A 13645-nucleotide genomic window follows, 5' to 3' on the forward strand; every position below is an offset into this window, starting at 1 on the left:
AAGAGGCTATCACAGATGAAGGTAGAAACAGTGAGACACTCTGTGAGACCAGTTATGTACATGTTGTGGATTGAGTGCTTATTTTTGATAGGGTTACAGCGACACCTTGTGGCCATCTAATATCACTGCAACACAACACACCCTGTGGTTTCTCTTCAAACTTATTCCACAGCACATTTGTTGCTCAAGAATATAAAATAAGAAAAACATTGCGTAAAAAAAACCTAAATTTGCAGATGTAGGTTTATATTAAATTTAACATAATTCATCTTTATTGAAACACCTTTGATTTTTTAAAACCATAGAACAAACACAGCACAAAGCACCACAGAAAAGCAACAACGACCACTCAGAGCATAAAATGTCTCTTTTCTTTTTGTCCTTTTAATCCATGATCCATTGCTGTCCAACACGGTTTTCACAGGTGTGGTTCTAAGTGCAGCTGGTACATAAGTGCGTGCAGTCGACTGTTTTTTTTTTTTAAACCTACAGACTTCAGGTGTGCAGAACATCAACAGTTCTTCCTGCTTCACTGCTATTGGTCCAGGTTATGACATCACAGCTCCTTGTGTAGTCCTGTTTCGGATACTTCTGGCTCCTCTGCTTCTTCTAATGACAACAGGAGAATGAATACATAATACGATTAAATATTAAGTAAACATATTAGTTCACAACAGTATTGGAAAAACGATTATCAAAAACCTGTAGCAGACCTAGTAAAACAAGTTAATAGCTTCTAGTAATAAAATCTTCAATATGCTTTGAAGAATGAGCAGACATAAACTGTCCAGCCTCACCTGGCTGTGGTGTGTGGACACACTCGCCATCCTGCTCCTCGTAGCCACTCGAGCAGATGCACACGTAGCTGCCGTTGGTATTGGCACAGTCCTGGTTCGCCTTCGTGCAAACTGACTCTGACTGGGAACACTCATCAATGTCTGGAAAACACAACATGTGCAGTGGCGATCACATACTGTATGCTGGTGCCGTAGATGCTCATTAGCGTGTATGAAAAGTGAGTTTTAATAGAACTGAATTGTAAACTGATTAACATTTGATCTGTTAACACTAAAAATATATTTTTTAAAAATAGAACAATGCCAGCCTTGTGCTTTAATCTCTAAAACTGTAGTTGCTGTTTGTACTGTCCTACTGATCAAAGGATCCAGGATTTGTATCATACCTGTGCAGGTGCCCTCTGTGTCTTGGTACCCACTGGCACAAGCCTGGCACTTATCAGGACCGGCGCCAGTGCATCCAGAGCACACTTTGTCACAAGCTGTGAGGGAAAACACACGATCAATTAGAAAAAAACTTCAGTGGAAGACGGTCTGTCCTGATTTTTGAAATGTAATGTTTTGTGCAAACCATTCAAGTCTTCTTACCCTTGCACAAGTAGGAGCCTTCTGTGTTAAGGCAGTACTGTTCTTCGCCACATGGAGCAGGATCTTTAGAGCACTCGTTTACATCTGTAACACAGATAGACTCCAGTAAGACCGACTGGGGTCTACAGAGTAATAAAAGTACTTTTTCCAATAACCAGTGTTACTCACTTAATATAAGTGATGTTTCTTTTTCCCTGACACTCATAAATCACTACATCTTGCGTTATTACTGCTCCTCTTACCGACACAGGCTTCCTGGTCATCCTCTTCCCAGCCTTCCTTGCACTCGTCACAGTCCTGATTGGTCGCTCCAGTGCAGGTCTTGCACGAAGAGTGGCATTCTGTAGGAAGAAGTGAATTCGGAAAATGACTGAGCAGATAATTCCCCTTCTTGTTTTTCTATAAATGCAGCTGGTGAACCAGCAGCCGTTTGTACCTGTGCACAGGGAGAAAGTGTCGTTCCTCTCTTCATTGAAGTAGCCATCGATGCAGTCTAAGCAGAACTCCCCCTTGTAACCGTGGACACAGCTGCACTTCCCGTTCCCACCGCGTGTCCCTTCGCCATCACACATTCCATTTCCATGACAGGGTCTCTCAGAGCCTCCAACACAGGCTGAACCCCCCACCACCACAAAGACAGAACAAACACAAAAAACATTATAGCTGTTTTTAAGAAACGGTACCAGATTGTGGAGTTTGTCATTGTGTGCCACAAACAGAATTGTACATGCAAATCGCTTCCTCACCATTACAATCTGGTCCAAATGTTCCTTTTGGACAGCACACTTTGATGGTCTCAATGCAGAACCACTTATGCAGATCAGGATGTTTTGTTTTCCTGCATTAAAACAGGAAACAAAACAGGAAGAAATGCGGTTTACCACATTTTAGTAAGTGCAATTTTTTTTTACACGCCTGCAATTCAGCAGGTGTCTCTGTGTCTGTGTGCGCCCAATTCTTTTTTACGTGTCATCCTAGTGCCAGGGATAGTTAGGAATAGTTTAAATCCAACCAAGATCCCACTGATGTTAATGCTGTGATGATATTTGCACTGACCAACACCCACCTCTTGAACCACCAAGTTTCAAAATGCTCTTCATGCTCCTCTAACATGCGGTTGCACTCAAAGCTGCTGCTGTCGCACAGCCCCTCCACGATCTCCATCAGACGAATCTCACTGTGAAAAGAAGGATGAGACTGAGCAGGAGCAACAAGTAGGGCGGTGGTAACAGGAAGCTGTAAGGGAAGGGGGACCAAACTACTTTCAATACATTCAGTACTATCTGTGCAATAATAAAGAAGGATTGAAGATGATTTAAAATTGCACATGAGTGACAACCATCATTTATTAAACACTGCCTTGCTACAGTTTAAAAGTTTGCCTATGCTATCAACAGACCATTATAGATTCAAATGTGTGTTGCTTATCTAACACACTGATATGGTTCTTGTTCCACGTAGACCAGCCGCCAGCTGCAGGGCAAAGCCAACACAGCTCTGATCCTGGATCACTGTCAGGGTCACCTGCAGTTTGGACAGGATGCACTGACTCACCTTGTCTCATATTTAGACAGTTTCCTCTCCTCCCAGGCTGTGTTGCCACCGCCAAAGTTCTGCTTTGCTGTTCTGTCAAAGCCCTAAAATACAAAACCAGAGTTATTTTGGCTAGTCCACAGAAACAATAGCATTTTTACTATTTAAGCTAGCAGGGTACAGTTACTACATTGGGGTAAAGCGTCAGTAGAATAAAAAACAGAGGTTTCTGACCTTGTTAAAGTTATCAGTTATTTGCTTGCAGGTGGTACATGCGCTCGTTAAATCCTTCTTGCCGTCGGTCACTTGCAAAAGTAAAACAACAATGACACAAGACAGCAGCCACAATAGCCGCAGCTGTGGACCAGCGGTGGACAGCATCTCATCTAGTTTCATATCAGGACACACGCTTCAGCCACTCCAGAGCAAGCTTTTTCCCTAGCAATAAAGCGCTGCACGGTTCGGACACATCTAAATGAGCTGGTCTTAACATCAAATCGAAGTTACCGTTATCTATGCAAAGCTCAACAAAGTTGTATTTACATGCCGGCTGCGGGGAAAAATACGACGCGGCTCTGCTTTTCCGCGTCAGCCCCTCTGTTCGAATTGTGGCTTGCGCTGATTGGTTCTAAGGACCCGTCAATCAAAGGTGTGAGCAATCACAGTCCGCCACGCGCGGGACAAAAGGATCCGTCCCCACGTGGAAGATTCAGGAAGGCTAACGTAGAATTGTAAATCATTTTGTTTTTTTTTTTCATTTGGATGAAACACATATTATTTATTTACTTACCTTTACTAGAAAAATACAGTTATAAATTTTATCCGTGTAAAAAAAATAAAATAAACAAACGTGTGGTTCACGTCCTGTCAAGACCGGAAGTGACAACAATGTCACTGTCATGGCTGAAAAGAGGAATGTTTTAGGTCTGCCACTGCTCCCTTTGTTAACAGCAGTGTCTCTCTTACATTTAATCATCTGTCCCTTCACTAAAGTCGAGGAGAGCTTTAACTTACAAGCAACGCACGATCTTTTGTACCACAGATCTGACCTTGACAAGGTAAGCAGGTGTCATAAATTCAGGCACTAGCGTTGTATGTGCTAAGAAGCTAACAATGCACCAAACCAGTGAATGAAACCATTCTTATTTTTTAATTTCACTTTTATGCATATGTTTCACAAACTGCATAGACAAAATGTACATGAACACAACGTGAATTATAAGCATTAAAGGTTAAACATCCCCAGAAATGGTTATTTATAATGTAATATTAGTAAATCTTTATTTTGCAGTATATTATTCTGACTGTGTTAGTGTTGTTGAGATCTAATCTAAAAGGGCCTGTCTTGTCTTTCAGTATGACCATCATGAGTTCCCCGGGGTGGTGCCGCGGACTTTCCTCGGCCCCCTGTTTCTCTCAGTGCTCTCCTCCCCTGTTGTGTTTCTGTCCTCTTTGCTGGATGCACCAAAGTTCTACACACAGCTGATAGGTAAGTCACTGGCATGTCTGTCGTTTGATACGTTGAAATCAGTACCTCCTCTGAGTGTTCTGTTGATGTGTTCCGTGCAGTCCGAGCTTCCTTGGGAATGTGTGTTATCGGTGCACTGTGGCACATGCAGAGAGAGGTGAGGAGGCAGTTTGGCTCCACAGTTGCAGGGCTCTTCTGCCTCATGTGTGCTTCACAGTTTCATCTAATGTTCTACAGCACCAGGACGCTCCCTAATGTATTTGCAATGCCCATAGGTAAGATGCACTGGTAATAATTCATTAAAATTTCCAGTAACTCTGCATTAAGTTTTTTTTTTCTGTTTGCTTAAATTAGTGACTTAATGACAGCAACTTTCTGTTCCTAGTTCTTGCAGCATTCACATCTTGGATGGCTCAGAAATATGGCAGCTTCATCAGCCTCTCAGCTTTTGTCATCATTGTGTTCCGGTCAGAGCTCTGCATCTTCTTGGGTCTCATGTTGCTGATATCACTACTGAGCAGGAGACTAGGACTTCTACAACTGCTTTGCTATGCTGTTCCTGCTGGGATCTTGTCACTAGGTGAGTGTGGTGAATGTGCAGTAAATAAATAATAGATTTAGTGCGTGCATCAAGCTTGCTTTGATATCCTTTGTCTGCTGCAGCTCTGACAGTGGCTGTCGATACCATCTTTTGGAGGAAGGTACTGTGGCCTGAAGGTCAAGTTTTGTGGTACAACACAATTCTAAACAAAAGCTCTAACTGGGGAATATCCTTTCATTTGGTCGCCTGCATTTCCATGTTCAGCTATCTGACATCGAGCTATCATGTACACATATTTTTTTCATTTGCTATCACCAAATTGCCAAGAATGATCTTCCCTGGCACTCCCCTGTTCTCCTTGACTCTCCTCCCTAGTAAACCTCTCCATTTCTCTGGTACTTTTACTCTGTGCTGCCCCGTGCCCTGGGCTGCACACTGCTCTTTGTTCCCCTTGGTCTCCTCGACAGGCGGATGAGGGTGCTGCTACTACCCACAGTAGGCTTTATCCTCCTCTACTCGCTGTTACCTCACAAGGAGCTGCGTTTCATCATATACACTTTCCCTGTGCTCACTTTAGTGGCTGCACGAGGCTGTTCCTTCATGTAAGTCTAAATATTTTATTGATGATTTCATGAGACAGCATGACTTTTATAATACAGATGGGCTATTTTAATTGTCCATATTTAATTTTTTTCTGTGCTTTAGTTTGAGCAAGTACCAGAAATCCTGGATATATAAACTGGGCTCTGTGGTTGTGGTTGGCCAGCTGTTTGCCAACACAGCATACTCTAGCATCTGCCTGTACGTTTCCTACCATAACTACCCAGGGGCCCGTGGAATGCAAGAACTCCACAGGTTGTTGCCAGCCACCACAGGTTGGAACCACACTCAGTTAATTGTGTATAAGATGAACATGCATAGAAAACAGTTTGTTCAGACTTTACCTCAAGTGTACTACATTGTTAGGCTTTGTTTTTATTCCTTCAGATGTATTTGTTCATATTGACACCCATGCTGCAGAAACTGGAGTATCACGCTTCTTAGAGCACAACAGAAACTGGAGGTTAGTGTATTTTTTTTACTAAATTGATCAAAGTTAGTGTGCATGTGTTTTTTTTTTTTTAATGCTTTGACTGGCTTTTCTAAACAGATATGACAAACGGGAAGACTTGATCCCAACGAACCCTGGGATCAGAATGTACTCGCACCTGCTGATGGCGGCTAATGTCACAAAGATAAGGTTACTCCAGGACACTCACCAGCCTCTAGTCTTCATAGAAAGTTACAGAAATATTGCCTTCAACATGTTTCACTTCCCTCCTGTCAGCGTGCAACTCGAGAGAAAAACTGTGCTAATGGAAAGGAAAGACTGAAGCCTTGCAATATAAAGAGGGACTCTAAAGGAATTAGGTCCTGGATTAGAGTTTTCTTGGTAACGTGACAATCGTGATAATCATCTGTAAAACACAATTTTATATTTTGTATACGAATTTGGCTTTAAATAAATAAAGAAATAAAGTTTTCTCTAAATACAGACTAACCAGTTTGTTGGACTTAAATCCTGCATATAATTGATATGACCCCTCCCCCCCAAAACAACACCACAAAAAAAAAAGAAGAAAGAAAGAAACAGCAAAATTGCATAAGGAAAAACCTTTATTTACAAATGACCACAAAATTTGCATGGTTCCAGTTTCAATGCTAACATTTATCAAATTAGGTTCAGAAGTCATTTCATATAAAAATGTACAGTACGTTGTTTTACTCAATAATAAACCCATAATTTAATCCCCTGGACATAAACTTAAATTGTGCTCGAAACAAGTTTTATATTCCAAACAAACTCCTTATTCTGAAAATACAGCAATATAATACACCATCTTATTAAAAACATTTCAGCAAGTAAAAAAAGGTCTATTTCTAAATGACAGTACCATACACCACAAATTCACAATGAAAATTAAATAACGTTAACTTAAAACATTTCAGTCACAGCATTTATTTTTGGGCCATGTTTTCATTCAGAAAACAACTCTGCATCTATCATTAATCCATAATAATCAAAAAGCATCCTGACGTGATCCGCACAATTTAACAAAATATTTACAGCATTTTTGACCTGAAGTAGTTTTGTATAAGGCACAAGAAGACAAGAGTAGACACCGAAAACAAGAAAAAGTTGATTTACAAGCAAACACATTATCACCAACCCCTACAGCTAGAAAAACCCTCCCTCCCTGATACACTTATGACTGAGACTTTTCATCACAACAGCTCCAAAGTGTTCGACAGTAGTACAAAGAATTCAATAAAACCTCAATCTGGCATTTGCATTGAAAATCAATCAGTGTATAAATTGATATTTTACATTTTGTCCAACAGAAAAGAAAATTCACAGCCATTTAACTTGGTCCTTAATAAAGGGTGTTAAAGTTAATGCTCAATATTTATCAGTACTGAAAATAAATCAAAGGGAGGTTGACCTTGAGGAAAAGCAGGCCCTCCATGTTTTCCAGTAAAGGCCTGGACTGATTTAGGGCACAGTTGACGCTAGCTGTGCTGAACAGTGTCTCTGCTGGGACGATGCTGGGAGGGCAGCCCACATAACGGGCGGCTACTTTGGCAAGCTCGGGCCACAGGAACTTTTTCAGGTTCCAATAGTCGAGGGGGTCACAGCTTTGATCAAGTATGTCTTCCTCAAGGTACTCCAGCACTGCCAGCTCTGAGGACTTTGGCTTCTCCTCATGTTTTATCTTTTGTCTAATGTCAGCCATTAGAGACCAGAGGTTGTCCTTGTTTGAGTGGGAGGTGTCGGATGAAACGGAGACCTCGTTGCAGCCGTTGGGCAGCGGAGACTGAACTGCAACTGAGGTAGAAGAGGATATGTCCAACTCCTGGATTAGAGCTTGCTTACATTCCTCAGCTTCTTCCTCTGTGAACAATGAAGTCTTATATCGTGGGTCCAGCATGGTCGCCCAAGTGTACCGTGGGTCATGCAGAGTTGCAGACATTCTGCTCACCATGGCTTCCTTTAAAGACTTGAGCATGTTGTCTATGCCCACGGTCTCGTCAAACAGCAGATCAATTTTTCTGTTGAGAATGTGAATGAGTGGTATCACTTGTCCCAGAGTGGCAGTGCGGTTGCTCATCTCCCTACAGGCTACTTCAAAAGGCTTCAGCGCATTGCAGACTGACAGCATCACCTCCCACTGATCACAGCTGATCATTTCCCTGAAATTGCACTCAATCGACATCTCATCAATGGCTTTCTTTTGCTCCACCAGCCGCTCCAACATGAAAAAGGAGGTCCTCCATTTGGAAGGAATGTCCTGAATCAGTTGGTTCTCTGGCAGCTGGTGGACCCTCTGGAGCTCAGCCAGCTTCTCCTTGGCCTTTGCTGAGCGATGCACACGTTCACATATTTTCCGTGCAATACTCAGAAGGTTCTGAACCATTCTCTGGCTCTTTATGGCTTCACTAACAATGAGGTCTATAGTGTGTCCAAAACACTGCATGGTGACATGGCCGTGGTCCTCCAAGGTGTTTCTGATGGTGTTATTATCTGTTACAGTGAATCCCTTTTTCAGCCCAGATGAGGTGACCCAAGAATCCCACAGATACTCAAGCTGCTTTGGGATGTCATGCATATCGTGATCACAGTCTATTTGTGAGACACTTAGGAGAGCAGAGCAGTGAAAGTCCTGACCCTGAGGTCTGACACTTGACTCGTACGTCGCCCAGTGGGCAGTGAGGGTCAGATATTCCCTAGTCTGGCTACTGACCCAAATACTAGTTGTAAAGTGGACAACGCCACCTTCAGCCTCTTTCAGATGGGTCAGCACAACATCCTTCACCCTTTCGTACATATCTGGTATGGCAGTGCTGGTAAAGTAAGAAGAGGGTGGTAGAGAATACTGAGGCTGGAGGTACTCTAGCAGTCGGTTCAGTCCAGCATTCTCCACCATTGCTGATGGCTGAAGATCCAGTGCGAGCATTTCTGCGATAAGTTTGGTGATTTTTTTGGCAACCGGGTGGTGTTCATCAAACCTCTCATGATCCTGTTCTGTTTCAAAAACAGAAGTGTCCATGAGCTCTTGTTTAACATGAATATCAGCAGACGGCACATCACCTGAGATAGTATTGTTACTTTCAAGAACATGTCCATGAAACCTTTGCATGTGCCTGAAGAGGCAGCTTGTGCCAAGGTTTGTAGTCTTTTTGCCTCTGCTAATTGTGCGGCTACAGTGCAAACAAACCACCTTTGTGGGATCAGCAGGCGAAATAGAGAAATGGTTCCACAGTTTTGACGTCTTTTTACTGAAAACAGGCAGGGTTTGTGGCTTTTTCTCACTGGCAGGGCCCTCAGTTTCTTTGGTTGAAACTTCGTCTGTTGCAGTGAGATTGGTATAAGGATGAGGGGAGGATTCTTTCTCATCTGTGCTTTTTTGGTTTTTGAGGACGTCTGGGTGACGTCTCATAAGATGCCTCATCAGACAGCTTGTACCAAAGTCGCCCCGTTTACCCCTACTGATGACACATGGACAATAACGGCACAGTGCTTTTAACTGGTCAACTGGTGACACTATGAAATGGTGCCACACTTCAGATTTCACCCGTTTCATGATCTTCTTGTTTTGCTGAAAAACTGAATGATCCTGATGGAGGCTGGGGCCTTCAGAGAGGTCACATGGCGAGGAAGTCAGGGGTGTCTCTTCCCCCTGAGTTTTGAACGAGAGATTGAGTGAGGACTCCTGACCTGAGACATGCATCATCTCATCAGCTTCCTCCTTAATGTCCATGCTTTCCTCCATGCTTTGGGGTAATTCATCTGATATGGTTTCTGGTGAGGATGGAAGAAGAGGAGATTCTTTTTTGACTTCCAGTGGATCCTGAAGTTGCGTGCGGGACAAAAGAGAGGGCGGATTTGTATAGGGTGGGGGAATGTGATTGCCCTGCCCGTTTTCCTCAATGACAACCTCTTTGTGAGCCCTCCACATGTGACGGATAAGACAGCTTGTCCCTAGATCCTTCCCATTTTTGCCTCTGCTAAATTCATTCATACAATGGATACATACTGCTTTGGAATTGTCAGCAGGTGACAGATAGAAGTGTTTCCACACAGCTGATCTTCGACGGGAACTAGAGCTTTTCGGGGTCCCGGAAAGGCGCTCAGGCCCTCCGTCTGACATGTCTTCAAGGTTGTTTTCAATGGAATGTGAGGATGGGAGCATGTTGCAAACAGTATCAGTGTTGGCATATGGTTCTAGTTTTGGTTCAACTTTGGGTAACACTTCTTTGGATGAAAGGTCTGAATTTTCAGCTGAGGAGGTGGACGGTGAAGTATTCTTTGAGGCAGAAGTAATGACACTATTTGTCAAATCTCCGTTTTTTGGTGAGTTTGGGGAGGGAGGTATCAGAGACGAGACAAGGGAGCTAGTCAGATTATTTGAGGTTGTGTCTGCTCCGTCTTGTAAAAGCACAGTGGGGTGAGCCCTTCGTACATGCCTCATTAAACAACTCGTACTGAGGTCTTTCTCATTCTTACCCCGACTGAATTCTTTCATGCAGTATAAACAGATTGCTTTGGTACTGTCTCGTGGTGATATGCAGAAATGATTCCATGCAGGAGATTTTTTCCTTGGGTTGGTGTGACTCTTCATGGATGACAAAAGGCTCTGTGTGACAGCATCCATGGCAACATCATAAAGGGTGCTTGTGTATCCACTCAGTAAATTACTATACTCATCACCATCTCTAGTTACAAAAGGGCCAATAGAGCTACCAAATGCTAAGCCTTCATCATCTTGTGTTTCGTCCTCCTTGCCAATTGCATCCCCAATGTCCTCTTTGATATGCTCATTTGCCTTATCATTTTCATACATTTCATTTTCAGTGTTTTCCTCAGTATCAATGTTTGAGCATTTGTTTGAAAGAGTAGGAGAAGCTGGGTCAATATCATTTGCTTCATCTGACTCCAAATGTTTGTCGCCCTGAGAAGACATGTGGAAAGATTCGGGGGAAGCCTTATCCAGTGTGATTGAGGAGCAAGCAGGTGACTTTGCATCCACAGTCTCATGAGGGTGTATGCTATAGGATTTGAAAACATATCTATCCTGACCCTCAATTTTCAGGCAGGTCCCTTTTGCCTCTGTTTTTTTACTTTCCGTGGAGCCATTAGGTTCACCAATCATATCCTCACTCATGTGAGATACATCTTCCTCCCCATCCATGGCAACAGCCCAAAGGTTTCTGTAGAATAGTCAGGTCTACGTTGTCAAATGCAATCACTTTTTTTTAGGTGTAGTCATCGATACAGCAGCTCTCAAGCAGGTGTTGTGATGTGTGTTTGGCTGTCTTGGACACAGGGTGCCTGCTTGTCCGTCTCCATTTAGTAGTCTCCAAGTACTTCCACCTCTATGCACACAACCTAGAGAGAGGTAGAGACAAAAATCAAAGGTATTCCAAAGAAATACGATTGTGAAAAACAGGTAATACTGGTATTGTGCAATAACAAAGAAGTCCTGTCCATGACATTGTACTTTCATTTTTTATTTTCTAAAAAGGCCTTGTATTTTTTTTTCTAACAATACTGTTACAAGGTTTGATAGCAGCAATGTTTTGTTAATGTTTTTGAAGTTAAAAGTAAAGTTTCACGAAACTGTCATGACACTGAAATGTATTGCTGGTATCGACCACTTATTGAAATCAACTTTAATGTGAAAAGTAAAAAAGAAATGGAAATGTTTGAATTTGCAAGTTGACAAGCACCGCCCAAACCCTGCAGGTCCACTGCAGGACCTACCTACAATGGCTTTTGTGGAATCCAATCCCCGAATTGCGTCACAGTTTATATATGCACCTCTCAGAGCTTCTTACACAGAACTACTGCTAGAAGCATGTTTTTTTTTTAATGAAAGTTCTGTTTCAACAGTGTTACAATCATTGCAAAAGGGTTATCTAATGTCCAGTTATCCTTTTACATGAAACAAACCATATCAGCCAACACAACACACAATAGGAAGACAGTACTAATGTTTACTGAGGAGAGGCTGTTGTATGTTTATGTAAATATTCCTTTAAAAAACAGCCGTTTCCAGCTACAATAGTTATTGACGATACTGAAGCTGATCAATTTGATGCTATAAAATCTGCTTTTCTTTCAAAAACACATTCCTTTCTATGTGTGCAAACTTGACTGGTAATGCAAGTAAAACACAATACTAATTAAAAGTGCTGCACATAACAGCTGAATCAATACCTCTCCAAAACACAACTGATCTATTTCATGCAATTTTTAGCTAGTTACACATAATACACTGGTCAGTATGGTGTACATTTTGTTAACAAATGGTATGTCCCCTGTTGGCAGGTAAACCATGGATCAGTTCAAATAAGACCCGTAAAAACTACTAGTGCCTCACTTTGCACTGCATGTTAACTCTGTGTTTCATTTTCTTTAATACACAGGACAGTATTTCGTTAGCCTCTTCAATTATACTATGCATATGGCATCAAGCATTTAAAAGAAAATATCACACCCTAATTACTGAATTGTTAATTATTTCTTAAAAGTACAATGTGCAAAGTACATTGCACAAAAACAGTATGTGTGTGTGTGTGCGCACAGAAAGCACATAGGCTCTGAGAGCATTAGCCTAAACACACAACCAGTCTGAAATGCAAACCACTCTGACTTGAAGCAATCGCTAATAAATAAAATAAAAAGAATCGCTCATTCATCATGATCTAAAGGTTATGAACACAACCGACGGTGTCCTTGCTTAATCATTTTTGATCTCGTTTTAGTAGGCCTCCATAAAACAAGTAGCGTTAAGCCATTTCCTAAGTGAACAGTGACAGACAGTTTTCCGGGTTTGGCTTAAGTGATAGGAAGATGCGAGAGGACAGTCGAAAATAGCCATCGCTGGCTAGCTTTCACCTAACCTAACCCACCAAGTTGTAGATGGGTATCTACATACCGGCTTTCCGCTTACCCCTCATTGATCAACCCACAACACTCATTCTCAAACTTGTGCGACTCTCATACAAATAAATATTTCACGTTATAATTAAACAGTCACGCTTCATGATGAGTAAACACCACCGTGGCTATCCTGGTGCTAACTGGGTTAGCCACAAAGCTAATAAACACACAAAAAAAACAACACACAGGTACAACTGCATCTGTCACATGGATTCATAGCACCACTGTTAATGCAACTATCCCATTATTGGTACCATGCCTTAAGAGGGACGTTTACTGGATTTCGGTCCGCACCACGACTGCTAGCTGGTTAGCTGCCAGCTAGGCCACACACAGGACATACTAGCTAACCTGGCGAGGCAGAACCCGGCCGAGGCAACACACGAACCACACGGGATCCGAATCAGACCAGCACTCACCACGACGTCGCGGCCGCCTTAAACCCTCATCGGACATATATATATGAGTTCCCCGTACTTACTGTGAAGTGTGACGGTGTGATCACTCGGTTTCGGCTCCTAAACAGTTAAATATGACACATTTGATTGATCCGGAGGGGGGCTCACTTTGTTGCTTTTGTCTCCTGGTTAGCTAGCAGTTCACGTTCGGCCGAAGCAGCTCCACACAGCGTCGGACGGAAGGAACATGTTTTAATGATGTCACCGGGCTCAGGGTCCTCAGTATGGCGAAGAGGGTAATATGTTACACAACACCACCTTCCCTTGATTTTTCAC

At 42.4% G+C, this 13645-nt stretch overlaps 3 protein-coding genes across 3 annotated transcripts; 1 reads left to right on the forward strand and 2 right to left on the reverse strand.

Annotated features, from left to right (window-relative positions):
* Positions 1-239: 239 nt before the first annotated feature.
* Positions 240-3499, reverse strand: creld2 (cysteine-rich with EGF-like domains 2). Its single transcript, XM_026361307.1, has 10 exons — positions 3153-3499; positions 2940-3022; positions 2452-2562; positions 2132-2223; positions 1822-1998; positions 1628-1726; positions 1386-1469; positions 1184-1279; positions 798-938; positions 240-609 (listed from the first exon to the last, which is right to left on the reverse strand). The coding sequence occupies exons 1-10, from the start codon at positions 3312-3314 to the stop codon at positions 557-559; spliced, it is 1098 nt and encodes a 365-aa protein (XP_026217092.1). The 5' UTR covers positions 3315-3499; the 3' UTR covers positions 240-556.
* A 308-nt stretch (positions 3500-3807) lies between these two features.
* On the forward strand, positions 3808-6457 carry alg12 (ALG12 alpha-1,6-mannosyltransferase). Its single transcript, XM_026361251.1, has 9 exons — positions 3808-3976; positions 4275-4407; positions 4488-4661; positions 4772-4966; positions 5050-5153; positions 5306-5529; positions 5633-5802; positions 5915-5990; positions 6078-6457. Exons 1-9 carry the CDS (start codon positions 3818-3820, stop codon positions 6298-6300), a joined length of 1458 nt encoding a protein of 485 aa, XP_026217036.1. The 5' UTR covers positions 3808-3817; the 3' UTR covers positions 6301-6457.
* A 120-nt stretch (positions 6458-6577) lies between these two features.
* On the reverse strand, positions 6578-13530 carry zbed4 (zinc finger, BED-type containing 4). Its single transcript, XM_026361144.1, has 2 exons — positions 13393-13530; positions 6578-11354 (listed from the first exon to the last, which is right to left on the reverse strand). Exon 2 carries the CDS (start codon positions 11155-11157, stop codon positions 7378-7380), a length of 3780 nt encoding a protein of 1259 aa, XP_026216929.1. The 5' UTR covers positions 11158-11354; positions 13393-13530; the 3' UTR covers positions 6578-7377.
* Between the last annotated feature and the right edge of the window lie 115 nt (positions 13531-13645).

The sequence above is a fragment of the Anabas testudineus genome, chromosome 23 (assembly GCF_900324465.2).
Source record: "Anabas testudineus chromosome 23, fAnaTes1.2, whole genome shotgun sequence".
Lineage (NCBI taxonomy): Eukaryota > Metazoa > Chordata > Actinopteri > Anabantiformes > Anabantidae > Anabas > Anabas testudineus.

Bases quoted from the DNA above. Each gene is read 5' to 3' on its own strand.
- creld2 (XM_026361307.1), bottom strand. From the start codon at position 3,314: ATGAAACTAGATGAGATGCTGTCCACCGCTGGTCCACAGCTGCGGCTA. The intron at 1,727-1,821 runs GTACAAACGGCT...TTCTTCCTACAG, and splicing joins CACTTTCTCCCTGTGCACAG to AATGCCACTCTTCGTGCAAG. The intron at 1,470-1,627 runs GTAAGAGGAGCA...TCTGTGTTACAG, and splicing joins TGACCAGGAAGCCTGTGTCG to ATGTAAACGAGTGCTCTAAA.
- alg12 (XM_026361251.1), top strand. From the start codon at position 3,818: ATGGCTGAAAAGAGGAATGTTTTAGGTCTGCCACTGCTCCCTTTGTTA. The intron at 4,662-4,771 runs GTAAGATGCACT...TTCTGTTCCTAG, and splicing joins TGTATTTGCAATGCCCATAG to TTCTTGCAGCATTCACATCT. The intron at 4,967-5,049 runs GTGAGTGTGGTG...TGTCTGCTGCAG, and splicing joins TGCTGGGATCTTGTCACTAG to CTCTGACAGTGGCTGTCGAT.
- zbed4 (XM_026361144.1), bottom strand. From the start codon at position 11,157: ATGGATGGGGAGGAAGATGTATCTCACATGAGTGAGGATATGATTGGT.